Below are 27,622 nucleotides of genomic sequence, written 5' to 3'. Positions count from 1 at the left end.
TTGTTGGTGTTTATTATAAGACCCATTTTGTTAGATACTTAGGTGTTTAGAAGTCCTATGTAATTATTGCATTTGAAGACATCACCTTTTTTGTGTATTGTGCAGAGTATTCCAATATTCCAATTACTAGGAGACACTTTGTGTCTCAATACTTCCAAGTTTTAGGCCGGTGGATTATTTGGTCCTGGTGATTTGTTTTGCTTCTAACTATTTTTTGTCTCTCACTGTCTCTAATCTGCTTTCGACATGAGAAATATGGGAATAAATGCTTGGCGGAGGAAGGCGATGGATAGGGACAACTGGAGAGAAATTTTGAGGAGGCTAGGACTCTCACAGAGTTGTAAAGCCAGAATGATGATGATAATGTGCTTTCTAATCTGTTTATCTGTTGTACTTACCTCATCTTTTTTTTTTGGCTTCCAAGTTTTCTTCTTCATCCTCTATATTAAGTGCCTTACTAAAATGTTCCACCCATAGGTTTAATAATGTTTCCTTGCCATAAATAGCTCTCCACTCAAGCTTCGGCATGAGTTGATCATTGCCTTGAATTTTTTATCTGTTAGTATAAATTTTCTTATAAGTTGTTCTGAATTATTTCTCCCTACCAAGTCTTTCTGTATGTTTCTTTTTTGTTTCTCAGGTAGACATCAAGGATGTTTCAGTATGTTTCAATATGGATTGTGACATAAGTTTTTGTTACATTTATCTGTCAGAACAAAGTAGTTATTTTACTGCTGCTAAGTTTTAATGATCATCCACAAAAATACTGAACTTGTAAGGTTTACACTCTGTAAACTGTATATTTCTTGAGTGATTTTATTTCTAAAAATCTCCCTAAGGATTTTCGGTTTTTTTAGGGAAAAAAATTGAAAACAGGTTCCTATTCTTATATTTGTAAGTTTAAAAAAATATATTGTCTTCTGATTAGTGAACTAAATCTTTGACTGTTCAATTTTTTTCCTTTACCTTAAATGAAAATGTATTTTTATAGATCCAGAAAAGAGGAAACTTATTCAACAACAATTGGTACTTTTACTTCATGCCCATAAGTGCCAAAGAAGGGAGTCTCAAGCCAACGGGGAAGTTTGGTCATGTACTTTACCTCATTGCAAGACCATGAAAAACGTTTTGAACCATATGACAACATGTAATGCAGGCAAGAGTTGTTCAGTAGCTCATTGTAGTTCATCTAGGCAAATTATAAGTCATTGGAAAAATTGTGTGAGAACAGATTGTCCTGTCTGTTTACCATTGAAGCAGGCTGATAAAAATCGAAATAATCCAAATGGTATGTATGTTTTTCTTTTCCTTATAAACAAGATTAAGATTATATTTTTAATATACTAATACTAATTGAGCTTATCAAAATTATACCTGGTTTCAAACACTAAACAAAATATCAGAATCAGAAATAAAAAGAATATAGTAGAATATGGGATTATAGAAAAGAGAAAGTTACAGAAACAATTAAATAAATAAAAGGTTGGGTGAAACTTAATGGAAAGGAATGTTGATGTATTTAAAAGGGATTTTTAATACAGTTCTGAAAGATTCAAGAAGGGAGCACATTATAGCTGATAATTGAAGAAATTGTTTAGAAACAAACTATTTAGAGCAGCAGTAGGTACAGTAAACATAAATGAAATCCATGACAATTAAAATACAAATATATAAGAAATATGAACAGAAGTTCATAAAGTAAGAGATTCGTGGAAAATATTTAATAGTGCGTCAATTAGTGTATGTATAATTGCGATATAATGGGGATAGCCAATAGTATTGAATTATATAGTTAAGTTTGTTAAGTTAAATATAAACATATCTTCCCTAAATTGTCTGATAAAGTTATGATAGTAAATATCAGATAAAAATATTGTTTTTTAAATTACAATTGTAAATATAATGTAATTATGTGAGTAGAGTTATACTTTGTAATCTTTGTTACAGCTGCTACAAACCCTCCACAAAATAATCAATCTCCAAATCCTTCAGCGACTGACATGAGGCGAGCATATGATGCTCTTGGTATACAATGCCCAACAACAGCATCAGGTCCAAGCCCCACAGGATTACTACCAAATCCAAGTCAACCAAGACCTGCCTTAAGGTTACCTCTTAATACTGGAAATGCCTTACCAAATATTGGCAATAGTATGCAAGGTGTTCGAGTACTTGCACCTCCTGGACCAGCTGCACCAAATGTCTCTCTACCATTGAGTAGTGATCCTTCCAACTCTGCTCAAGCTCAAGGGATTAGTCAAACAGCTGCCAGTATTCAACAAAGTGTTAATAATGTCATGTTTGGCTTAGCTAGTGGAGCAGAAGCTGCAAATCAAGGATTAGTAAATCAATTACCTACAGGCTTACAACCTGGTCAGGTGACAGCATCACCTGTAACAGGTACAAAAGAATGGCATCAACATGTTACTCCTGATCTCAGAAACCACTTGGTTCATAAACTTGTACAGGCGATATTTCCAACACCTGATCCTTCAGCTTTACTAGACAAGAGAATGCACAATTTGGTAGCATATGCTCGAAAAGTTGAGGGTGATATGTATGAAATGGCTAATTCAAGATCGGAATATTATCATTTATTGGCAGAAAAAATCTATAAAATTCAAAAGGAATTGGAAGAGAAAAGACTGAAAAGAAAAGAAATGCAATTACAACTTCAACATTCATCTCAACAACAACAGCAGCAGCAACAAACACAACAACCTCAAATTAGACCCAATATTCAAGGTATGAATTTATATTTAGAATTTTCACATATTTGAAGTAAAATTTTATATAAAAGCACTTTAGTTAACCTTTTTTTGAAGAATTTAATAGTATCAGAATCTTATGAAATGTTGCATGTATTTATGTTTCACAAGTTTTAAAAGTTTATTTGGTAATTTCTTTTGTATCTCTGATAAAGGCATGGTAACCAGACCTGGGGTACCTGTGAATGTTCTTCCTTGTCAGCAACAGCAACCTAATCAATCACAGCAAGGTGTTAGAAGTGGGTCACCTGCTCTAGGTGGTCCTCCTATTGGGGGCATAGGAGTGCTAAATACTGCTAGTAATCGACTCATGTTTCCAGTTCAGCAACAAAACTCACAACCACCAACTCAACAACAACCAAATGTAGTTGGTTTACCTGGACCGAGTCCAACTACATCAAATCCAGGTCTTTCGCCTTTTGGCAATCCTCTTTCACAGGGTAGCACACACAACAGCTCATCAAACAGTCAATTTCCAGCAACTAGCAATGGTCCTGTCAGCTTACCTCAGGTCTCTCCAGCAGGCCAAAATTCTCAAACTAATCAATTCAATGATATGCTTAAACAAAACCGAATACCACCATCACCATCTAGTTTTGTTCAACAAACACAAAGCATGTCACAATCAAATCAACAAAATGTTGCTCAAAACAGTACTTCTCGAATACCTACCACTTCATCAGATTCAGTTGCAACACCTCTGGCTACCAGTGCTGGTCCTAAGTCTGTCAGTTCTTCCAGGGGTGCATCACCAGCTCCTGCAACTCCAATACAAGCTTCTCCATCAGCTATGGCTGCCAGTATGGGTAAGTTTACTCATCTTAGATTTACATAAACAACTTTGTGTAGTGTTATTTGTAAAACATTGAAATCTAATAATTTATTATAATTTTAGGTAAAGGAATGAGCAGTTCTGAGAGAGCAGCTCTTAATGCACCCAGACAAAGCTCATTCTCCTCCCAATTTGCTGCAATTACTGCAGCAGCAGAAAGAGATGAAGATTCCCGTTCACCACCAGCAGGGGGAAGTAAAGGAAAATTAGAACAGATGAAAATGGAAGCTGATATTAAACAGGAAGACTCAGAAATAACTGAAAATCATATGGAAAATCATGGAGGGAAGAGCATTAAGAATGAAATTAAGATGGATATCAAACAGGAGATCAAGTCAGAGCCCTTAGAAGAAAATATTCAAATCAAAGAAGAACCTGGTCTTATAAAGGAAGAGTCCAATATGTCTGAAAGCTCTGATATTAAGCCCTCTATTACTGACACTGCCAATGCCACAGCTACAGGGAGCGATAGTAAACATAAAAGTAAGTAAGACATCCACAAATGTATAATTTAGTTATGTACCAACAAAAAATCACTATATTTTCTACTACCATGTATCTTTTTAGTATTCAAAGCAGATGAATTGCGCCACAAATTGATGCCTACTTTAGAAAAATTATTTAGACAAGATCCAGAAAGCATACCATTTAGACAACCTGTTGATCCTCAAACTTTGGGCATCCCAGATTACTTTGATATTGTTAGAAGACCAATGGATCTTTCCACTATTAGACGAAAGTTAGATATAGGCCAGTATGCAGATCCTTGGGAATATGTAGATGATGTATGGTTAATGTTTGACAATGCATGGCTTTACAATAGAAAAACCAGCAGAGTGTATAGATACTGCACTAAGGTAAGTTTTTCAAAATTGATTTATACCATAATAAGAGGAGTTAAACTTTTGATAATGTTTTGTGTGTAGTTTTAGTCAATTATTATTTCTGTTTTTGATGTGGACAGGCAGCCTCTTATTTAGTTATTTTAATTAAAAATAAATGTCAGTAGTGGTTTTTCCAAGTTTCCAACAACCTCTCACTCTACTTGATTTCTAATTATGTGTGCCCTAGGCTCCTACACTGAAATTTAAATATGAATAAATATGAAAATGATCATACAGTTCAAAATGAAATTGTATATTAAATAAAGTGAATCCTACTGATTTTGAGTTAAAATTTTTATATTTCTTGTCTTTGTTACTTATGGGCAACAGTAAGTAATAGATGGCAAAATTGTAGAAAAGTAATGAAATTCAATTACCTAGGAGTAGAGATCACTAGTGACAGGGATATAAGAACAGAGACCACGAGGCAAGCATCAAAAGCGGCAAGAGTAACTGGTTGCCTTCGAGAAACCATATGGAGACACAAATATCTGATCATAGAAAGCAAAATGAAAGTATACAAGACAACAGTCAGACCAATCCTAACATATGCAGCGGAGACAAGGACCGATACAAGAAAGACGAAACAACAAATCAACAATATCGAAATGAAAGTATTAAGATCAATAGCGGGCATATCATTAAGAGACAGACAAACCAACAGAGGTATACGCGAACAATGCAAAATTCAAAATATTAACAGGTGGATAAAAACAAGAAAAAAACACTGGAATGAACATGTAAACCGAATGGGACCAGAAAAACAACAAGCCATATAGCAGAAGAGCCGTTGGAAGGCCGCCAAAAAGGTGGAAAGATAATGTACAGTCAACAACGACTGAAACAGAATAAGAGGCAGACAAACAGGAGTACTCCTAGTCGCGCGACGAAGAAGAAAAAGAAGAAGTTACTTATGGGAACATGAAAACACATTAAGTACATTCTGGTTAATACACTAATACATTCTAAGAATGTAATGATCAAAATCAAATAAATATTAGATGATGTTACACATTTTAGATATGATATTATGAAAGAAGGCAACATAAAAACAAAAACACAATAAAATAGAAATATTAAAACAGAGAAACAAAGGTGAAAATAGAAGAAGCAAAAGAGAAATGGATCCAGCTAATTAAAAAAAAATATAAAGAAATAGAAGAACTAAAAAAGAGACATTATTCTTTTTATACAAAAAAAAAAAATGAAAAATCCAAATATAGTAGACCAGATCAATGATGTTTGAAGGCTGTGGCAACAAATAGAAAAATCAATTACAGACAGCTCTGATAAAGATTGCCAAGAAAAACTACAAGACAGTCAGAAAAAGTGAAACATTATACTTTAACAAGAAACAACAGAAAGTAAAGAAAACTACATATCACGATGAGAAACAAGAAAACTAATTAGAGAGAAAAAAGGAAATGCAAACAACAGCAATATGCAGAAATGGAGAGGAATAGATAACAGTCTTCCAATTTTCAAATCAGTGTCAAATAAAAAGAGAGGCTTCAGACCTAAGTGTGTATCTGTACCCAGGAAAAATTATGATGAATTAATAATCAATGAAGAGGACCTGTTTCAAACATGACAAAAATATTTCAAAAATTTACTAAACATACATCAAGAGGAAGACCATATATACCTTGGGATGGACCTATCGGTAGAGGATCCAAAAATAAATGAAACATTGCAAGAAATTAACAAATTGAAGAACCCAAAAGCTCCAGCTCCAATATACCTGCCAAATTGAGAGATTAGTATTGAATTGTCTGCAGCAGATTATTTTAAGTTGTTTTTCTACCATTTGGTATCCTTTTTTAGTTACTACTTTTTTTTATTATTTCAATCATGATCAGGTTGAACAATAGAGGACTTAGGGAATCCCCTGTCTTATCCCATTGCCAGCTTCAATTGGGTCAGTTAGTTTTCTTCTACTTTTATTGTTGTTCTGGTATATATCTTTATCGTTTTTGATTATTCCTAGAGGGATCTCTCTTAAATACAGTAAGTGCATAACATCCTTTAAATTGACCCTGTTAAATGCATTCTTAAGGTCTATGAAACATAAATATGCCGGCCTTTTGTATTACAATGATTTCTCTTGCACTTGTGCCTCATTATAAATATAGCGTTGGTGCCTAACAAGAATATCAAAAATCAGTATATATAAAACAGTGACTGGTGCTCATGTATGAGTGTGAGACATGGACTCAAGCACTGAAAAGAAAACTCTGATGTTTTGAGAGAAAAATCATCAGAAGAAGATCCTATCATGACACGAATACTAACCAATACTGAATGAGAACAAATTCGGAGGTCAGCCAGCCATGTAGTTCAAGAGATTAAATCCCAACACAGACTCCCGAATAACTACCTTACCAAGTTAATCTGGGAGGAATCCTCGACAGGGAGAAGGCCCTTAGCACATCCACGAATGCTATTAGAAGATAACATATGGTCAGATTTATGAACAATGGGGCTACCCACTGACTTAACTATCGTGGACGACTGTTTGAGATGGAAGTGGGTTGTGCAGTCAGCCAAAACCTACCTCGAGTTGTAGTGCTAGGAGAAGAAGAAGAAAAAAGGAAATATATCACAAACAACGCTATTATGATCTAGTATATCTAAACAGACCAATAAACTAAAACACCAATTCTAAAAATCATGCCACAAAACACATAAAAATCGACAAATTCCCACGACCTGACGAAGTATACCTTGAAATATTAAAATACCCTGACATTATACAAAATGATGTGTGTCAAACGAAAGGTTTATAATCAATGTGTTTTGCCCATACAAATTTATGGACCAGATAATTTAAGGCTGATGCAAAGATCCGCAAATAAACTCGGGAGTTACACAACCAGCTATGGAACAAGCAATGTTGACCATGAGCCTTCAAAACCACGTAGCAAATCAAGAAATCAGGCAAAGATCAGGCGTTCAAGGCGTCATTGAAATAATCACGACGTTAAAGTGAAACAGGATAGAGCACTTAGCGAGAACCCAAGATGAACAGTGAACAAGACGAATAATGGAATATGTCCAGAAACTATAAGAGCCGAGGACGACCACCCACTACATGGACAGACGACGTGAAAAGAATAGCGGGAAACTGGCCCAGTGTAGGTATATGTCCAGAAGTAGATGCGATTGGCTGAATGGTGATAGAAAATGATGATCTACTGATAATTTTGCAAATTTTATTAAGTCTAAGTCAAAGTTAACGGAATGAGATACGTTATGCTTTGTTTTCTCTCACAAGTACTATTACAGAAGTGTCACAATCAAGAAAATAATGTTTTACTCTACTTTATTTCATTCTATAATATATACCTTTGGTTGCTGGGTTAACTACAAATTTGATCTAGAACCAGAACTAAATCAAGAATTGCTCAAGCTAGAGATAGTCTCTTTAAACTATGTCCTTTACTCTGCAATACACATTTTGATATTAAATTGAGATTGAAACTTTGTAAAATGCTAAATTTGGTCTGTTTGACTCTGTGACATTAAAATATGGACTCTAGGATAAAAAGTATGAAAAATGTAGTAGGATAATTTAAAATTACTAGAATAATTAATTTAATAAATAGTATTTAAAATTAAAACATTTTCAGTTGTCAGAAGTTTTTGAGCAAGAAATAGATCCTGTTATGCAATCAATGGGGTATTGTTGTGGAAGAAAGTATACTTTTAATCCACAAGTTTTATGCTGTTATGGAAAACAACTTTGCACAATCCCCAGAGATGCTAAATACTTTAGTTATCAGAACAGGTAAGCAAGTTTAAGTTTAAGCTCTTTTACCCAAATTAGTGTATAGTAAAATTAAAATATTTGTAAATGATATTAAGTCACATAACCCCTCAAATATTTTATAATTTAGCTAAACAACAAATGATTTTATGAAACAGATTTTTCATATTTTGTGCTGTCCGAATTACCTACTAATATTTTGTGAATTTTTTTTGTAAAAACACATTTTGTATCGATAATGGATTAATTTAAAAATTTCTATTCTAGTAGTCTGAAGGCGTATGGGCTAGCATCTGACCGATACACTTTTTGTCAGAAGTGTTTCAATGAAATTCAAGGAGATACTGTTACGTTAGGAGATGATCCTACTCAGGCCCAAACGTAAGTACATTTTATTATTAAGTTATTAAAGATTAGATTTTACAATTTTGGTACGAAAGGGGTAATTTGAGATATTAAAAAATGGTTTCATATGCCAAGCTAAAGACGTTATACTTGGTATTTGTATTTAGGAATAGTGAACTGCTGAAGTTGGATTATTTTTACGTAGTTTCTGCAATTTTTAAATTCATTTTCCGTTTTTTGTGGTAGTAATTTTTAAATGCCTTCCTACTGAAATACAAAGAAGTCATAACTCTGAACTTGAGTATTAGCTATATATTATCAGAGTATGTGATATTCGTAGACAGTTTGTTTTAGAGATAAATCATGTATTTATAAGATATTAATAATTCTGCCCATTTTGTAGCTGTTTTATCGTTTTTTAGATAAAAGAAAAAGGATTTAATGGGATTTTTATGTAAATTATTGTTTTAAATCTGTACAATCAGTGTGTGTGTTAAATCTATAAAAAAGTTCTTAAAATTATATTATAGTTTTATTTTTTTTTATATTGTATTTTATTTTATAGAGCAATAAAGAAGGATCAATTCAAAGAGATGAAGAATGATCATCTGGAAATGGAGGATTTTGTAAATTGTACAGACTGTGGGCGTAAACTCCATCAAATATGTGTTCTTCATATAGAAGCAATTTGGCCACAAGGTTTTACTTGTGACGAGTGCCTCAAACTTAAAGGACAAAAGAAAAGAGACAATAAATTTACCGCGAAACGTCTACCTCCAACAAACTTAGGCACATACATTGAACATAGGGTGAATATATTTTTGAAAAAGAAAGAAGCCGGCGCGGGTGAAGTGTCTATACGTGTAGTGTCTAGTTCGGAAAAAGTAGTCGAAGTTAAACCTGGCATGCGCGGTAAGTTTGTCGAAAGTGGTGAACTCGCCGGGGAATTTCCTTATCGTGCGAAAGCTCTTTTTGCATTTGAAGAAATTGATGGGATTGATGTATGTTTTTTTGGTATGCATGTGCAAGAGTATGGTTCGGAATGTCCGCCGCCTAATACGCGACGGGTTTATATAGCGTATTTAGACTCAGTTCATTTTTTTAAACCAAGACAATTTAGGACTGCTGTTTACCACGAGATTTTATTAGGATATATGGACTATGTAAAACAATTAGGTTATACTACTGCTCATATTTGGGCGTGCCCTCCTTCGGAAGGTGATGATTACATCTTCCATTGCCATCCTCCGGACCAAAAGATACCAAAACCTAAGAGATTGCAAGACTGGTATAAGAAGATGTTAGATAAAGGATATATTGAAAGGATAGTGTTAGACTATAAGGTATTTACACATTACAGTTATATGTTTTCAATAGTTATCATTTTTACAATTCTTCCATTTTTTCTATGGCTCTGTTTTGTATTATTTTATAAAAAAATATTGTCACATTGAGAAAATACAAATATATTGAGAATATACAAATATAGATATAAATATACAGTTTTAAAAAGAAATTTGAACAGAATTTTGGTATAACAAATGATTAGTTCGTTAATGGAACAATTGTTTTACTTAATAATTTTTTGTATACGTTGGCTGGTATCTTCAGTAAGACTCAGATGTAGTCTCAATTTCAAGTAGTGGTTAGTATGTTCCCTTTAAAGTTAAATCTACTAACATCGACTTCATGTCGTTTTATTTTTAATTTTTAAGACATTTAAAATGTAATTAAAATGTTATTACCAGTTTTTAAGTGGCTACTTTCAATTGCTATTTTTTCAACTGATGATAGTCTGATAAAACCAAAAACTTTTTGATGAAATTGCAATCTATTTGGATATTTTATTTTGTAGAAAATTTTTTTAAACATTGCCATTTTACACTAGAAGTTTTTTACTTCACCATAAGTTTATTCAAACTATGATATACAGCCAACCACAGGGATCTTTTCCTTTTATTAGTTACCTAATATTTATAAATATGTTAAATTAGTATCCAAAACTTGAAGGCATAGAACAAAGAACTTTGCAAATGATTATAAAACCAAATAAATACAAAAGATTTACAAATTTCTGCAGTAGTTCTATTAGTCTTTTACTTAAAATTTTGACTATTCAAAAGTTCTAAGTAGTAATTCTTGGATAGTGCTATTAAATTAAATCCTACGAATGCCATTTTTATCAAATATAATAATTTAACTTTTTTAAGATTTGTAAATACGTATTTGTGTTGTATTGTGTTTATATTCTGTCCATCACTAAAGGAAAATACATCATAAGAAGACAAAGAAAACCCATATATAGAAAGGTAAAAATAACAAAATATGAAATTTATTTATTTATCGTATGGCAATTACAACACATTTAGAACAAATACACAAACACTAGTAATATAGGTATTTGACAAACTTTAAATAGTTACAAACAAACATCAAGTGTATTTATATAATCAATTGACTCTGAAGTTGCAAACAGGAAGTCTTCAGGGCTACCATTGTAGGATCTTGAGGGACACTCTTGAATAATGTGGTCGATGGTTTGGTTCTCCCCACAGTCACATTGAGGAGACGGGTTCTTTCCCCATTTATGTAGCATGTATGCACATCTGCCATGTCTTTCTACTATGAACTATGAAAATATGAAAGACTAGGATTTATTCAGTGTTAGGGATAATATATAAACACAGAAGTTGTGGTCATAGATCATATAGAAAGTTTTATTAGTACCGGTAAAAATAAAAGATACACATATAGCTGATGAGATTGTATTTAGTTTTTTAATTGAACCATTATGGAGTTTTTAGTTGCTCTTGTTAAATTGGCTATCAGTATCTTGATTATCACAATATTTTGATTTATATCATTTTTATTTTTTGTATAGGATATTCTCAAGCAAGCCATGGAAGATAACTTAAAATCAGCAGCAGATCTTCCATATTTTGAGGGTGACTTTTGGCCAAACGTTTTAGAAGAAAGTATAAAAGAGTTAGATCAAGAAGAGGAAGAAAAGAGAAAACAGGCTGAAGCTGCAGAGGCTGCTGTAAGTAACGTTGACATTAAAATATTCATATATCTAAAAAACATTATTTTTTTAGTTTAATTTTTGATTTTTGTATTTTAGATCTTTTCATCCCTGGAAGAAAATGAAGTTGGTCCCGACGGTAAAAAGAAGGGCCAGAAGAAAGCCAAAAAGAGTACAAAGTCAAAAGCAAATCAAAGAAAAAATAGCAAAAAATCTAATACTCCCCAAACAGGCAATGATTTGTCTGCTAAAATTTTTGCAACAATGGAAAAACATAAAGAGGTGTTCTTTGTTATTAGGTTACATTCTGTACAGTCTGCTGCTAGCTTAAAGGTAAGATATTTTTTAACAAACATACATTGGAAAATAATTGTTCTATATGCTAAAAATGCCTACCATTATCAACAGAGTACTAGTAACAATTAACATTCAAGAAGGAAAATGAAATATGAAATATAATGTAATTTTTCATTTCCATGTTTCCGAGACTGCTGACATTCTGTCTCTTTTCATTAAAGGCCCTAGTTGGATGAATATTTACATATCATCCACCTGCCACTCTATTATATGTATTTTTAATTCTTTTAAAGTCATCAGATATAGCTTGCTGGTATTTAAACATATTTAAAAGTCTACGTTTAGAGATACTAAATATCAACATTGGAACTGGAAATATAAATATGGTATCTGTTACATACTAAACTAAAAACACCCTTAATTAAACATTAAAAGAAACTCCAATATTGTGTACTCTCTACCCATACCCTGCAATAATTGCAACAAAGTTTATATTGGAGAAACATGTAGGGACATGTCAGGAAGATTAATATCACACAAGAGTGACATTAATCTGAAAAATGCACAAGCCTGTGCATGAAGTGAACATTCAGTCACGATGGGTCATACTCCAAACTATGAGCAAGTAAAAATACTAATAAGGGAAAGAAATCACAACAAAAGATTATTTTTAGAAATGTGTCTAATAAAAACTACATGAACACCTTGAATAAAAGAGCGGACATTGAGAATGTAAGTGCTATATATAGTAATCTACTACCAATGAAAGAAGCATCACATATATAAAAGCCACATAAAAAGTACACAAAAGATTGGAGGAGTTATTCCAAGTTCAAATGAAATCAAGTATTGTTTTTTTTTCTGTTTGATGTTTGCCTCCATTAGTAAGAAAAATTCTGTTGCTTGTTTTATAAATACTAAGAGAGATTAAACAGAACAGATCCCTCGATTCTAATCATTAGTCGCTAAATTAGTCACAAAACCCTATCGAGCATTTTTTAAAATAAATTTATACATCTTTTTCTACAGCATTCAGAGTTTCGTTACATTTTATCACTCACGGTTTTACTTCATTTTCAAGTAATAACATTAATAATAATAAAACCCATTTAAAAGGCGAGCCATTGTTTTAAAAACCCTAAAGTTTTTTTTTTAAATGAAAAATAATTTTTTTTGCCCTTATATATAGTAATAATAAAGAAGATAATGCAATGCATTTCCCACAGTAACAAACTGAAGTTTGGAATTGGAAGTATCAAATAATAAATTACATAAAGAGATACAGCTAATTGTGAAAATATTGTCTGAATATAGAAAATGGAATTGATTTTGTATAAAAAATAATCTGTTAAGCTCACCTCTGAATAATATTCAATCTGTACAGGAACTTAAAAAGCCATATGAATGTTTGTATGTAAACAAGATTAATCTAAATGTTTATGGTAAATGTGTTGGTTTTAGTTTTGATATAAAACCATATTGAGTTGCTAGTTTCAATTCTATTCGATCTTTAATTAAATCAGTTTAACTCTTATATTTCTGATTGTAACCTAAACAATATTTAATATTTATAAAATTGCCATATTTAGGATATTCTTTTTTATTTCAGCCAATTCAGGATCCTGATCCTTTTATAAACTGTGATTTAATGGATGGTCGAGATGCATTCCTGACACTCGCCCGTGAAAAACATTATGAATTCTCTTCTTTAAGAAGGGCCAAATATAGTACTATGTCTATGTTATATGAATTGCATAATCAAGGTCAAGATAAATTTGTATATACTTGTAATAGTTGTAAAGCCCACGTGGAAACAAGGTATCATTGTACTGTGTGTGAAGACTTTGACTTGTGCATCCAATGTTATGAGAAAGAAGGTCATCCTCACAAGATGGAGAAACTTGGATTGGACATTGATGATGGAAGTTCACCTAGTGATAGCAAAGCCAATCCAGGAGAAGCTAGAAAATTATCTATACAGGTAAATGTATAATTATTGTATTTATTTTATGTTTTCTGCCAAAGAGTAATTATTTTCAAGTTATATATAAAAATGTATTTTTTTTTCAGCGTTGTATCCATTCTTTGGTACATGCTTGTCAATGCAGAGATGCTAACTGTCGGTTACCAAGCTGTCAGAAGATGAAACGAGTCACAAATCACACCAAATTGTGCAAGAGGAAAACAAATGGTGGTTGCCCTATTTGCAAACAACTTATCGCTCTATGTTGCTACCATGCCAAACACTGCCCAGAAAACAAGTGTCCTGTACCATTCTGTTCAAACATAAAGCACAAACTAAAACAACAACAATTACAACAAAGGTAATGACATTTGATTATCAATTTTTCTTCAAACTTATCTTTAAATATGAATTCTTCTTCTGTAACTTATATACTACTATACTATACTAACCTATATACTATACAAAAATTACAAGGAACATAAGTAGTGCATACCGATTTATTTAAAATTTTCAATTTATACCTTCTTTAAACATTTTTATTTGATAAAAGGCCAGTCATCCAATAAAAACTCATGAGACCATGTATTTGATTGGGGATATATTGTTTTGACAGAGAATCCTTCAAATAATTAGACTCAGCAGCATTTTATTTAGGCATCTCTTGTACAGTAGCCATATTTTGGTCCAAATATCCTGATTCTTGTCTATGTCCCAATAGTTATGACTCACACTGTTTACTTTTTACATCACATTGTTGCCTGTGAGGAAGCTTGTGTTATATTAATTATCCAGTCTTGTATATTCAGCATTACATATTCAGCAGTCATCTTTTGAAATTTTTCTGATTATAAAATAAACTATTAATCTTTAGATATAACTATCTAACTGGATTTTAATATTGGTATCCATGTTTTGTTGATTTTTCGTCCTTCTATATTAAAATCCACAAAAACCCTTCCCGCAAAACACGAAGAAAGAAAAGCTACTACAAACGACGACACGCCCCCTCACGTCGAAATCAGTGGAGGGGAGGCGAGTAAAAAATATAAATATGGCCTCCGCAGTACAACGCGGCGACAGTTTCAGATTACAAGCGAAGTAGAAACATCTGCTGAAGATTCCAACCCCTAGTGTTGGCGAAACGTCGAGAACTAATCTCAGAAGACAACGGCCTAACAGCCCGAACAAACAGTTTAACAAGTTAGACGATGGCCGTGAAAGCCTTACGTATTTTTTGTTATTTTTATCGGGGTTATTTCAAAATTAATCAATAAATCAGTTGAATTTATTTACAAAGTTAAAAAGTAATATTTAAATTAATGTTTTATTCTTTTTTAAGTGCTAGTGATTTTATCCCTTAAAATATTAGTATATTCGTTTTCTCCCAGTTTAAATAGTTAATAGTAGTTTTGCCATTACTGAAAAATTCAGTAATACTGGATATCTTCAACACATGTTTACTATCCATTATATGCCCAGGTCTAAAAAATAATAAATGCAAAAACAATTACAACATTCAAAAAACATTTTTTTAACCCTTATCCGGAAAAGGTGTGTCCATCGGACACACTTATTGATATGTTACTGTATATTTCAAAAATTATAGTATATTACTACATCAAAAATTAGGACTTTGTCGACTTTACAGTAAACTTATTGGAGACAACAACTAAATATTTTGAACTAATCAAAATTAAATATAAAAAAATAGAATTATTTTTACTGACGTAACCGGAGAGTGTGTGTCCGTCGGACACAATTTGCTTTTCGGTGCGGTTAAGCCACTGGTCATCAACTTTATCGACTGTCGGTCACGTGAAGTACTAAACAAGCTCTGACTAGTCTGACTAGTAGTTCAGTTGTATTTTTGCTAGCCTAGAGTGCAGTTTACTTTGTTTGATATTCTTGTCAGTGTGACAGTCTGGCAAATGTGCGGTTCTTTGCATTAGGAGAAGAAAATCCACCGGCAAATAGCTACATGGAAGGTACAGTCTCGAAGCTACTAGACTTTATAAAAAGGGTCATGCTAGAGAATGTTATCTAGGACTAGAGGACCACAATAGATCTGAAAAGGTCGCAGTGGAATAGGCCGAAAGGCCACCTCTCTTAATCTAAATTTAAATCTTGATATTCTTCATATTTTCGTAATCCTGTAGTTTAGGGTAAGTTTCTCAATTTATTTTACTGGTGTTTATTCCGTACATAGAAATATCTTTACTTTTTAGTTTTCACACATTGAATTAATTATAAAGTAGTAAATATGAGCAAAAGAAAGTTAAGCGTAATGGAGCTTGAAGATATAATTGAGAACTTGTCTGATTCTGATGATGACGAATACTGCGTGGAGGATTTTCACGACGAATCTAAATCAGACGATCATTTGTCGGAAGCTAGAGAAGAGAAGGATGAACAAATTTTAGAAAAAAATCCATTTAAGTATAAAATCAACCGTAGATTGAGACAAGTATACTTTATGATAAAATTTCAGCTCTTGAAGAACACATCAGAAACAGTCAACCAGAAATGTATGTTGCTAAAGATAAAACTGAGTGGTCATCACAATCTTTTCCGACTGGATGAACTCGAGTTCAAAATTTAGTAAAAGAACCACTACACAGAGTTCAACTTCCAATTGAAACACGAATTGAAGAACCAATAGATACATTTCGCTTATATTCGACTGAAAATATTGTGGATGAATAATAATATAAATGTATGCTTTCTTTGGTCTGGTGTTCATTGCCAGGCATCTAAAATCAAACTATGCAAGTTATGAAGCTTTGTGGAATTCAGTTTATGGACCACAGATTTTTCGAGCCACTATGGGTATAAATCGGTTCAACGAGCTTTTGCGTTTTATTCGTTTCGACGACAAAACGACAAGATTCGAGAGACGTAAAAAAGATAAACTGGCTGCTATAAGGGATTTATGTGATCAAGTACTAGGAAATATGAAAAAGCATTATTTACCAGGACGAAATATAACAATCGACGAACAGTTGATTCCTTATGGTGGAGATGCCCGTTCAAATATATTCCCTCAAAACCCGACAAGTACGGAATGAAAATATGGTGGGCATGTGACTCAGAAACTTTTTATTTTCTAAATGCGATTTCATATCTCGGAAAGAAGGTAACCAAATAGCTACTGGTTTGGAACGTAAAGTAGTAGAATCACTAAGCAAATCTTATTACCGAACCAACAGGAACGTAACATTTGATAACTATTTCACGGATTTAGATATGGCTTATAATATGCTATCTAATGGTTTAACAATTATTGTTGGCACAGTTAAAAAAAAATAAAAACTTTATTCCTCCTGAGTTTCAACCATGTAAGAACTAGGAGCCATTGTTTTCTACATTTGGTTTAAAAAAAAAGGTGGAACATTGGTATTATACATGCCTAAGACTATGGAAAGTGTCATAGTGTTGTCAACAATACATTATTCGAATGAGATTAGAGAGAAGATGAATCATAAGCCAGAGATTATGTGCAAACGTAGAACAAACCGATGGACTTTCGCGTATTTTATGAATATGTTAGATGTATGCTGTCTAGCATCTCATGTTATTTGGATCAACCTGTATCCAAACTGGAACATAAAAAGACACGAAAAAAGACGTCTATTCATAATTGAAACAGCATAACAACTTATAAACAAGAACACAAAAACAAACTTGTAATAGTTATAACAAGAACGTTTGCAATGAGCACAGTAGTGTTAAACGTGAGTGTATTAGTTGCCTAAGAAAGTAATAAAATGTCATATAATTGTAGATACTTTAGAATTGTAGGTTAAGGTTTGCATTGTTTTTCCATTTTTATAGACCGAGCACTCACTTATTATTTTATTAGCTAAAAATAAAAATTTTAAAGAACTGATACATATTTCATTAATTATAACATGAAATACCATAATACTGTTACCCTGTGTCCGACGGACACATTCTGTCCTACTACGTCAGAAAAAATAAGTGTCCGGATGAGGGTTAATCGCTCATTATGGCAATTTGATAGAAAGGTTTCCACAGAATGTTATATTACAAAACTCGAAAACGAATATCTTTGTTGAGGATAGATAGGACTTTTTTAAAGGATAAAATCTCTGGCATTGAAAAAAGAATAAAACATTACAATAAATATTTTTTAACTTCGTAAATAAATTCAATGATTTATTTTGAAATAATCCTGATAAAAACAACAACAAAATACCTTGAAATACAGTAAAAAATAATTAAAGTTTTAACCAAAGAACAACATATGCTTAAAACATGAAGATAACGAGTAAATATCTTAATAAGTTGATATTCATACCTCCCAAATTCACGAACAAATCATACCAATCGCACATAATGAATGTTCATAACCAAAAGTCCTTATTTACTCTTCAAACAATTAAAAAAACCAATATTTCCAACTTCTTATGGGACAAATACACACAAAATAGAAATGTTTGGAAAGGTTTTGTATGATGATTTCAATGTCTCTGTTTTGCTTGACATAGGTTTTGATTTGACAAGAGGGACAAATTGCGGTCTTTGACATACTTTGGAACTGAAAATAACAAAGCATTCAGCTTCCTGAATATTTACAAATATGGGTTACAAAAATATTTCATATCAGATTTGACATATATTATATAATAATACTTAACCTTTAATATAAAATGTTTCTGTCAGATTTCACACATACTAATACATACCTGTAATATTTTTAGGTTGCAACAGGCGCAACTACTTAGGAGAAGAATGGCTGTTATGACCAGAACAGCACCAGCAGCGAATCCTATACCAGGTGGTGCTAATGTCACTATGGGTGGTGCTGGTGTGCAATCAGTAGTACCAGGTGCTGTTAGTCCTGCTAATTCAATGAGTGCAGGTATGTAATAACTATAAAATAGCAACCATTCGATTTTACTCAATTCTAATAGAGTACACTATGAATACATTCAAAATTCTGTTTTTAATAGGTTTGCCAAATCCTCAAATGGGAATACCATCTCCTCACCAACCTGGAATTGGTCTAAAACCACAAACACCACCAGCCAATGTACTTCAAGTAGTTAAGCAAGTTCAGGAGGAAGCTGCAAGGCAACAAGCACCTCATGTTGGTTATGGTAAAGTCAATCCAGGTCAAGTTCCTGGTCAGAATATGCCTCCACCACAAATTAGGAATATGGGACATCTTGGAGCAGGACAAAGTAAGTTTCATCTTCCCAGGCTATAGGCTGTTTTTTCAATAGTTAATTTTATGATAACAATGCCATGATCTTTCATAAAAATACCAGAAGACAGTATTAACCTATTTTGAGCTAATGTTATGTTTTACTAGTGATAAACAGCAAATGTCAATTATAGTGAGCTTTCATTACGTCGATTTTAAAAGGGTTCTTATTTGAGAATTTTTAAAGTAAATTATTACAATAAAGCTATGATGAGCACTTTCTCGTATAATTGGTGTTTCCCATACCCATACCAAAATTGACTTCATAACCTTGTTGCAGTTCGTGATCTACCTTTTAAGAAGTATTATCGTATGTCACATATCTTACATGCACATATTAAATCAACCCAAAATGCAGTAATTGCACATTTAAATGAGGCGGTTTTTGTGGATTGCAGTATCATCAATGTCGTTTTTCTCAGTCAGAATCGTTTTTGAATTAATATTTTCTTCAGTATTAAAAAAAAAGACTTAATAGCCCAGTGATGGATTCAATCTATCCTGTCACCAGTTCAAGATTTATGCCAGGATAACATAAAGAAATTGAAAACTGAGGTTATCTCAAAATATTATAAAGCCAAATAACAAAAGAGCCAGATTTTGTCATGGATTTGTGGAAGGTTGATCAACTGTGTATTGTTGCTTAGTTAGAACTATTTTGGAATACTTTTCAGTAATTTGGTCACCCTATTTTCAGAACAATATTGAAACCATAGAAAGAGTCCAGCATAAATTTTTGAGATATTGTGCTTACCACGTCCACACTACTATTGAAAATCATGATTATTTCTGTATCGAACAACAATTATCTTTACCTTCACTCAAGAACCGTCGTGACATGTCAGGAGCTATATTTATATATAAGATCATACATGGATTTATTGATTGTCCAAACCTGTTTAGTCAGATTAACTTTAATGTTCCCCATCAAGCTTTACAGTACCACAATGTTTTCAATATTGCTTTTCACAGAACAACCTATGGTATTCACAACCCATTGGATAGATACATGGGGCTATTAAATGATCGCGATTGTGATATTTTCAATATAACTTTAACTCAGTTAAAAAGATCTCTTGCTTTGTGATATGTATATTGGGATTGTTGAATTTTGTTCTTGTTATACTTTGTTTTTTTTTAGTATGTAGATTTTTAGTCTCATTTTTTTTTAACTTTTTAATATTGATTTTTGTATTATAAGTAATTTCAAGTTTTGAATCCTAAGTATATTGTAATTTAAACTGTTCATGGGGTTATCCCGTGTATTAAATAAATTGTGAAACTACCTATATCAAGAATATACGATATTCAAAATATGGAGCTCAAGAACCATTCCAAGATGTTTGTTTATTGTTGTAGTGGACTGTATTCATTGAAATTAATTAATAGTCTAAAATACTGCATTTATTTATGAATTTGCACAAAAATATGAAAACAATAACAAATAGTTCTATGCTTCTCAACGGCTGGTGATGGAATGAATTCTGTCATCTGTCGTCTGTACCGACTAGCTGGCTGGCTGGGCTGCAGTGGCGGACCGTTCAAATACAAAATGGGTTGTCGTCGACATACTCCCGGCCTTGAAAGATCCTGAATCTTTCAATTTAATGGAAGGAGAGGACATATTTTGGAGAATGACCTCGTGATGATACCTTCTTGAGTCTTTATTTTTGCAACTCTAGCGGTATTCTGCGATCCGTCATGTATGTGAGTTATTCTGCCTAGTTTCCACTTTGCTGGTGGCAGACAGTCATCTTTGATAAGGACTAAAGTTCCTTCTACTAATTCTCCCTTGGATATTTGCCACTTAGAACGTCTCTGTAGCTCGACGACGTATTCGGAAGACCATCTCTTCCAGAAACTTTGGAAAATTTGTTGGATGCGTTGAAATCTATTGAGTCGTTGTGGAATCTCTTGGAGTAGATCTGGTTCTGGAGCTAGCGTTGGCATTCTACCGATGAGGAAATGAGCGGGACAGAGTGGTGTTAAATCATTAGGATCAGGACTAATAGGACACAAAGGTCTGGAGTTGAGTACTGCTTCTATTTGTGATAGTATTGTTGCAAACTCCTCAAATGTAAGATTTGTATTTTTAAGTGAACGTTTTAAGTGAAATTTACAAGATTTTACTCCGGATTCCCAGAGTCCCCCGAAATGTGGAGAATATGGCGGAATTAAATGCCATTCAATACCCTCATGTGTACATGAATCTTGTATGTGTGCATTGTTAATTTTTAAAAATCTTTTAAGTTCAGACATGGCACCTACGAAGTTTCTACCATTATCTGAGTACAATTTGGCTGGCTTTCCTCTACGAGCGATAAAGCGGCGCAAGGCAAGCATGAATGTTTGAGTGCTCAAATCGGTTACGAGCTCAAGATGAATCGCCTTTGTAGCAAAACATATGAATAATGAAATATAGCATTTATTTAATTTGGCACCTCTGCCCTTATTTTTATACAAAAACGGACCGGCGTAGTCAATACCAGTGATGGCAAAGGGAAATGTGTACAGTAATCGGTCACGTGGTAAATCACCCATGATTGGTTGTATAGGTTTAGGATTAAATCGTAAACAAGTAGTACATTGTTTAACAGTCAACCTAGATAGGTTTCTGCCTGATATAGGCCAATATGTCTCCCGAATAGTAGATAGAAGCAGCTGAGGGCCTGCATGATAGACGCAGGTGTTCATGACGGAAAAATAATATCGTGAAATGATGTTTTGAATCCAAGACAATGGGATGTTTTTTGTCATATAGAAAATCCGAGTTAGCCAAGCGACCACCAACACGTATTAAACCATCCTGGTCAATAAATGGGTTTAAAGAGAAGAGCTTGCTGTTGGAACTAACGCTTTTTTGTTTTGACAGCTGATCATACTCTTCGCGAAAAGAGTGTAGTTGTATGATCTTCAATAAATAACGACGAGCGTCATTAATATTGGTTAATGTTAGAGAGCCACACTCTCTAAGAATTTTGGGTGTTAATAAATTATTTTTAAATCTAAGGATGTATGCAAATGCGCGCAGTAAACGCGAATATTGTGAAAAGGCCTTGAATGGAAACCATTGTTCTTGCTGAGAATAGGAAACAAAATTGAGAATAGTTTGAGATTTTATTTCGGGTAGAATGTCTACCTTTGGATTTAAAAGGGGCCAAAATTCTTCCCTTAAAGACAACCATGACGGACCGTCCCACCATAGTGAAGAATTTAGTATTTGAGAAGGAGATAATCCCCTTGATAGATGGTCTGCAGGATTATCTTGTGTGGGTACATACTTCCATGTATAGGACTTTGTTAAGACCTGAATTTCGGAGACTCTGTTAGCTACGAAGGTTTGAAGATTGTTAGGAGAAGTATTGATCCAAGCAAGGGTTATTGTGGAATCTGACCATAAATAACATTTATTGAGGTCTATATTAATGGATTCAATTACCTTAGTTAAAAGACGTGAAAGTAATACAGCTGCGCAAAGCTCTAGGCGTGGAATGCTTAGAGTTTTGATAGGGGCAACCTTTGATTTAGCACATAGAATTTTAACCGAGATATTTCCCTTGTCATCAGTACTTCTTAAATAGATACAAGCACCGTAGGCTTGTTGTGATGCGTCCGAAAAACCGTGTATTTCTATATCTTTAGCATTATTGCACACTGCATGACGTGGTATACTTAATTGTTTCAGATTGGCAAGATCATTTTTCAATCTATTCCAAGTATTTAGTGATGAACCGCTTAATTTTTCATCCCAATTCAGTTTTTCAGTCCATAGCCTTTGCATTAGAATCTTCGCAAGTATGATACAAGGACCTACTAAGCCTAGTGGATCGTATATTCTTGCAATTAAAGAAAGAACATCTCTTTTGGTACAAGTTTCCTTGTAATTGTTATATTGTACATTGTATAATAGTGAATCACGTTGGGATGACCAAATAAGTCCTAAAGTTTTTGTGACTCCATCTTTAGAGAGGTTTAGAATTCCAAAGGAATCATCTTGATTATTTACCCTTTCTAAAACTCTTGGGTCATTTGAAATCCATTTTCTGAGTGGAAAGCAACCTGTAAGTAAAATACGTGAGACTTCACGGCAAATGTTCGAAGCTTCAGTAATAGTATCCGCACCGGTTAACAAGTCATCTACGTAGAAATCCTGACGTAATATCTTCGCGATTTCTGGTTGCGACAATTGGCATTCGTTAGCTAACTCGAAAAGGCATCGGATAGCAAGAAAACTAGCTGATGCTTGGCCATAAGTAACCGTATTTAAAGCAAAATGTTGTAATGGATCTGAAGGACTTTCCCTCCAGACTATTTTTTGAAGACTGCGTTGGCTGGGATGAATTAACACCTGCCTGTACATTTTGGTTACGTCTGAGCTTATGATGAATTTGTGTTTTCTGAATCGGATGAGAATTGAGAATAGATCTTGTTGTATACTGGGTCCGACGCATTGAATATTGTTTAATGATAACCCGTTGCTTGTTGGTGAAGATGCGTCAAACACGACACGAAGTTTTGTTGTAAGACTGTCCTCCTTTAGGACACCATGATGTGGCATGTAGTAGTCGACAGTAGAGTTTTCAGAGATATCTGCTAACGACATGTGGTTTAGCTCCTGATATTCGCGCATGAATTGTATATATTGTTCGCGAAGAGGATTGTTTTGTGCTAATCTTTTTTCTAGATGATGAAATCTTCTTTCAGCTTGTATCCTTGAATCACCCAACACATGCGGATATTGTTTTAATGGCATCATAACTATGAATCTACCATTTGGATCACGTGTAGTAGTTTTTTGAAAATTGTCCTCGCACAATTGCTCTTCTTCAGATAGATGAGGAATATTTGGCAATTCCTCTACTTCCCAAAATTGCTGAAGAAGTTTAGTTAGTTTCAGATTTGTGCTAAGATTGCAAGATATTGTCAATAGATCCAGCATTGCCAAAATTAGGATCTGCTAACCGAATTGTATTAGGAATGTTTATAGCGCTTACATCAATGTTTGTATGAGGAAGAATATTTGTTATTTTTGGCAATACAAAACAGTTGATTATTTTTACAAATTTATTATTAGATGTGCAAATCTCTAACTGACATTGACCTGTAATAGTTGATAGTTTGTTGCCTATGCCCAAAAGATTTAAGCTGACATCTTGTGGTTTGATTCCTAGTTTGTTACACATGTTTGTTGTGATAAATGAAGATTGAGACCCGCAATCCAATAGTGCACGAGCCCTTTGCATTTTACCATTCATATCTTTAACACTTAAGATTGCTGTTGAGAGAAAAACATAGCCTGTATCAGAACAAGAAAGCATGCTGTTACCACAAAATGTATTGTTACTTGTTCCTGGATTTATTGGCTCACTTGTACTTTGTGATGGATTTGTATTAATACTGCTATTGGATATATTCGAATTTCTATTGAACGTGCCCGAATTATTTTGGCTTATAATGATGCTCCTATCATTTGTATTATTGTGTAAAAGTGAGTTGTGACGTGCTTTGCACTTGCGACATGGCCCGAGTTTGCACTGTTTATTGGAGTGACCCGATCGCAAGCAGTTTGTACACAATGATTTTGATCTAATAAAATTCCACCTTTCGTTTATTGGATAATTTAAAAATGTTTCGCAAGTGTAAATGCTATGGTCGACTTGACAAGAGACGCATATATAGTTTGTTTTTGTTGCTAAGAATCCCCTAGTCGTCCTGTTCTCCTTACTTTTATTTTTTGTTTCAATGTTCATTTCAATTGCCTCTAGAAAATCTGCTCTTGATTTTAAAAATCCTTTTAGATCGGATAAAGTTGGTAGTTCCGTTTGAGTAGCAATATGCTTTTCCCATTCCCTAATAGTAGTTTCGTCTAGTTTTGATGTTATAATGAATATAAGTAAGGCATCCCATTGTTCACACTGCTGATTTAATTGTTGAAGTGACTTTAAATGTTTTGAAAAATCATCTACTAATTTACGAAATTTTACAAAAGATTCTTTGTGAATAGATTCCAATGAAAATAAAGCTTTAATATGATTGTGTATTAAGAGTTTTTTATTATTGTATCGATCACATACAGAGTCCCATGCCAAATTGTACCCGTTTGCGGAAAATTCGATAGGTTTTATGACTACGGCGGCATTTCCTTGTAATGATGCCCGAAGATAATGATACTTCTGAATATTTGTAATACTATCATTTGTATGAATGAGTGACTCAAAAGTGTCTCGAAATTCTAGCCAAAATTCGTATGTGCCGTCGAACTTTGGAATTTGTATTGTTGGCAGTTTTACACCTTGTAAACGATAAGCCCCGTCAGAAATAGAAGTGTTATTGTTTGTATGCTCGCTTGTCACCGACTTTTTATCATCAATATCCGAAATGAATTTATTTAACAATGCTTTGGCATTAGCCGATAGTGAATAAAAATTGTTTTCAAGTTCTTCCCTTATCACAAAGTGTGGTTCGGGATCGTCTGCCAATTCTTCTATTTCTGATTGGATAATTTTAATTTCTAAAAATGTATTTTCTAGTTTATTTATTCTGTCGCTTAGTTCGATTTTTTCAACATCATGTAATTCTAATTTGCATTTAATAGACTCTAGAAATTTGGAGAAAATTGTAAATGAAGCTTTATGACCAGCACGTTTTCTAATTAATCTTTTTAAGTGTTCGTCCGACATTGTTTATTAATCAAATAGATTCGAATTGAATTTAAATAGATATATAGATTGTAAATAGTTTTATGCAACTTACACAAACAAAAACAGTATAAATAGGTATAGGAATCAGATGGGAACTCACCGGTATTTTTGGCTGTATATTGTTCGGCAATCCCACGTGTTCTTTCACTTGACCGTTAACTGTGAATCACTTTTAGCACTGATTTTATCACAAATATCGGGTCGAATGACCAATGTTTATTGTTGTAGTGGACTGTATTCATTGAAATTAATTAATAGTCTAAAATACTGCATTTATTTATGAATTTGCACAAAAATATGAAAACAATAACAAATAGTTCTATGCTTCTCAACGGCTGGTGATGGAATGAATTCTGTCATCTGTCGTCTGTACCGACTAGCTGGCTGGCTGGGCTGCAGTGGCGGACCGTTCAAATACAAAATGGGTTGTCGTCGACAATGTTGTATTTCAATTACATCATTAAGATGACAAAACTGCTTTGAATGTAAATCTAGTCTTCAATGTAGTCATACAGGTTATAAATACTATTCAACTTCTTAGACTAATTTGCAGACAATTTCCAGAGTTCCCTTATACCATACAATCTGATGTGCTGCTGTATACAAAAGTAAATTGGTTTTGGGCAATGCCTTTGTCAAATAAAAACCTTAGTGTCTTCTGCCCATGAGAAAAATGTTATTCTAGTGATTTAAATATCAGGCTCATAGCAAAGTATGCCGTATTAGCATATGATGATGGGATGATTCTTCTGCTAAGATCTTCATCGTCAATGTTGTCCTTTATGATGTTGACTCCTAAATAGATAAAGCTATATACTTTTTTAATTTGTCAACTTTTAGGTAGGGTCGTGTCGCTCTCTCAATCGATTTTGTACTAAGATTTTAGTCTCTTTTGTGTTTATTGATATACCTATTTGTTTAGTATGTGATTAATTTCTTTTGTTTCCAAATACTATTTTTTTTTCACTACTTTGTCTAGTCAAATATATTCTATGTGCCTCATTTCGCTTTTCAATTTCCGCTTTACACTCATTGTCAAACCATTGCTCATCTTTCCTTTCTTTAGTTCGTAGCATCGATTTTGCTGCAGTTAATGAGGTTCTACTAATTAGGTTCCACTGGTCTTTTAATGATCTCTCTTCATTTTCTTCATGTTCATGTTTTCTGTGAAATGTTTAAAGATGCATAATGGTTACAATCTTCTGCATTTTTTGCAGTTTTTTTTCTGTCTCCAAGTAAATGTTGCGACAAGGAACAATCAATTCATTATCAATATTTGAATCCACCTTAAAGATTTCAAACAACATACCTTAATAGCGAAATAGCTAACATAATTTACATACGTAACATAAGAAATAATTTTCTCATTTTACGAGGTTAAATTCAATTGAAATCATATTTTCAATATCACTTTTAAGGTAGGTACTATTATGGTCTAGAATGTTAAAAATGCCACATTTTTTTGTATCTGATTTATTATACATGACAGTTGAACTTCTTTTATATTATTATCCAATTTTTGAAGATTACACAAAAATTTTTTTCAACCTTTTTTTTACCTCTTCCTAGATTCAGTGGTCTTATCACATATTCAAGAGTCAGGTCGAATAGTGTGGGTGCCAGCCCGTCTCCTTGTTTTAATCCTTTGACTATTGAAAAATTCTCAGTGAGCCCATTTTGTACTCTGGTAGTTGCTGTTGACGAGTCCATTGTTGCTTTTACTTGTCGGATGTATTTTTGGGGGATGTTAAACTGTGCAATATTTGATATAACTTTCGTCTATTAATTGGGTCGTAAGCCTGTTTGAACTCTAT

The 27,622-nt window shown here is 33.2% G+C and overlaps 1 protein-coding gene across 3 annotated transcripts in view; it reads left to right on the top strand.

Moving 5' to 3' along the window:
• The window catches only part of nej (CREB binding protein nejire), a 51,824-nt gene that overhangs the window by 14,129 nt on the left and 10,073 nt on the right, over positions 1-27,622 (top strand). For all 3 annotated transcript variants that reach the window (XM_072540435.1, XM_072540434.1, XM_072540436.1), the window contains exons 6-19: positions 992-1,288; positions 1,948-2,745; positions 2,924-3,574; positions 3,664-4,083; positions 4,168-4,457; positions 8,114-8,271; positions 8,518-8,631; positions 9,161-9,938; positions 11,477-11,635; positions 11,717-11,950; positions 13,524-13,895; positions 13,985-14,238; positions 18,602-18,762; positions 18,854-19,084. In XM_072540435.1, the coding sequence (XP_072396536.1) occupies positions 992-1,288; positions 1,948-2,745; positions 2,924-3,574; positions 3,664-4,083; positions 4,168-4,457; positions 8,114-8,271; positions 8,518-8,631; positions 9,161-9,938; positions 11,477-11,635; positions 11,717-11,950; positions 13,524-13,895; positions 13,985-14,238; positions 18,602-18,762; positions 18,854-19,084 (4,917 nt within the window). The remainder of the gene's footprint in view (positions 1-991; positions 1,289-1,947; positions 2,746-2,923; positions 3,575-3,663; positions 4,084-4,167; positions 4,458-8,113; positions 8,272-8,517; positions 8,632-9,160; positions 9,939-11,476; positions 11,636-11,716; positions 11,951-13,523; positions 13,896-13,984; positions 14,239-18,601; positions 18,763-18,853; positions 19,085-27,622) is intronic.

Source organism: Diabrotica undecimpunctata, chromosome 8, assembly GCF_040954645.1.
Source record: "Diabrotica undecimpunctata isolate CICGRU chromosome 8, icDiaUnde3, whole genome shotgun sequence".
Lineage (NCBI taxonomy): Eukaryota > Metazoa > Arthropoda > Insecta > Coleoptera > Chrysomelidae > Diabrotica > Diabrotica undecimpunctata.
The sequence above is the reverse complement of the archived record's forward strand: the minus strand, read 5'-3'. Positions and strand labels throughout refer to the sequence as shown.